The 2,184-nt window shown below is 56.6% G+C and overlaps 1 protein-coding gene across 1 annotated transcript in view; it reads right to left on the bottom strand.

The window, feature by feature from the left end:
- LOC149521015 (mast cell protease 1A-like) overlaps positions 1-2,184 on the bottom strand; it is a 4,814-nt gene extending 2,630 nt beyond the window's left edge. Inside the window, exons 1-2 of the mRNA XM_089774305.1 lie at positions 2,121-2,184; positions 804-951 (exon numbers count right to left, since the gene is read on the bottom strand). Coding sequence (XP_089630431.1) covers positions 804-951; positions 2,121-2,184 — 212 coding nt within the window. The remainder of the gene's footprint in view (positions 1-803; positions 952-2,120) is intronic.

Consider the following 2,184-nt stretch of genomic DNA (forward strand, 5'->3'; position numbering starts at 1 on the left):
AGCATCCCACGTGGAGTTAGGTGCAGGTATGAGTTACGGGTTGGGCACCTTTGGGAATGAGTCATGGGCAGTGACTTGCTTGGGAGAGGGCAGCTGGGGGTTGTTAAGCTGAGGGATTCTGCCTCTAAAACTGCTCACTCCAGGCTGGGGGGGCTCTCTGTTCTGTAACCTCGTGTCCCCAGCCAGCTGCACTGGGGTGCGCGCTTCCCACTGACTCACCCACATGTGGATTGGCCCAGACACCTCGTCCCAGCCTGGGCAGTGAGCAAGGCTCTTCCCAGAGGGAAGGACAAAGGGAGCGAGGTGGAGACCAACAACTTGCTGGGGGGCAGGACCTGGGAATGGGTCAGGTTTTGGCAGGGGGAAGCATGCAGGAAGCAGACTGAGCCCAGCACTGGGAGTGCAGGAGGCTGTGAACCCCTTCCACCCGAGAGAGCTAAGGCTTGGCCCTGGCTCCTACCGCACCATCGAGCCAGTGCTGTATCTTACAGAAGCAATAAACGCTTCCTATTCTACTGCCTGGCGGAGTCACATCAGGCTGGGACGGGGGTGCAGGATTTGGGGGTCCCCAACGCACCGTCACACTGCCCCATTGATGTAACCAGAGCTGGGGCTGGGCTGTGGGTTGCAGAGACCCCAGAGACTTGCCGACACCCCCTAAGCAGATCGGGACCCTGGGCTCTGCTCCCCCAGCCTGGCCACCCCCTGCTCCTCTCCTGTCCCCCATGATGGTGCCAGAGCCCCCATCTCCTCCTCCCCCACTGACCCCGCCTAGCCTGTCATCCCAGCCCAGAGGCACTTACTCTCCCTGGCAGTGAGCGGCCGTCAGCACAAAGTTCTCCGCCACCAGGAACCCGCCGCAGCCAAAAGTCTCCTCTCCATCTTGTATTTCCAGAAAGGCCATGTAGGGCCTGGAGTGGGGCTTGGCTTCTTTCCCCCCGATGATCTTACCTGGGGGCAGAACAGGTTCATGCAAAGGGCCCCAGCACCCCCCTGGGCTGGGCTGGGCTGGGACCTAGTCCCTCCTTGCAAAGTGAAGCCTCCCCAGCCCCAACCTACCCCCTGCTCAGCTCTGCCCCACACTGGGCCCACCACGGGGCCAGAGGAGAAACCAAAAGCTCTGATCTCTCTGAGGCAGGAACTGGTGCCAGATGCACCGGCAGGGGGTGAGTCACCGCCCGGAATTGCCACAGTGGCATTGGTGGCCAAGGTCGAACCCGAGCAGGCCTGGCAACCCCCACACAGGGACGGGCTGGCTCTTGTGGGGGGAATGGAACCCAGGCTGCAGCTCAGAGCCAGCGTCACTGATCCAGAGGATCATTTTTTTCTTTTCTCCGGCTCTTCCTTCCTTTCCTTGTGGCTGACACCGAGCTCATCGGCGATTGGTGAGACAATCCCCCCCCCCATACTCTGTCATATCAGTACAATGATACGTTTTCATCTCTGCCTGGGGAGATCTTTCCCACCACCTTCCTGCAAACTTTTGGGCTCAATTTGCCTTCCCGCCTGATCCCGCCCTCAATCCCACTGCGGCTGCCTCTGTGTGTCTGGTGTAATGCTGGAGGTAGAGAGACAGAAGGAGAGCTTTTGGGGGGTCTGTTCCCCCTTTTGAGGTTGTTTCTCTTCTTTGAGAATCACCTCCCACTGGGGTTTAGGAGACAGAAGGTCTGTGTAGATCAGTATCCCCAGCTGTTTCTTCATCACGATGAACATTTTTCAGCCAAGTCCTACTTCCTGACCCAGAATGGCAATTTAACTGGGTGAAAGGCCCTTTTATTCTGTTGACACTTGGCTGAGGCATCGGCTAGTCTTTTCTCTCTGGGGAACTGGTCGATGTCTGCTCTTCACACTTGAAACATGTCTGAGTAACACTCTGCAATATAATCTTATCGCTGTACCAACCACAGCTATTTTATCAGGACAATAATGGTCAGCAAATTATGAGTTTTCAGGTGGTACTTCACAAGGCACACTTGGAATAAAATTTATTGTAATAAATGATGAACAGAAGGGATCAACCTTTCCCAAGTCTTGAAGTAGCACCTACAGAACCAAATCCCCAAGAACCCCCATTCTCCCCAAAGACCCAGCCCCCCCCCCCCCAACCCAGCTGTACTCACCAGCCCAAGTCCCAGGGGGCAGGAGAAAGGCCATAGGGAGCAGAAACAGGATGTGGACCTGCAT

This window comes from Pelodiscus sinensis, chromosome 30 (assembly GCF_052426305.1).
Source record: "Pelodiscus sinensis isolate ZL-2025 chromosome 30, ASM5242630v1, whole genome shotgun sequence".
NCBI classification, from domain to species: domain Eukaryota; kingdom Metazoa; phylum Chordata; order Testudines; family Trionychidae; genus Pelodiscus; species Pelodiscus sinensis.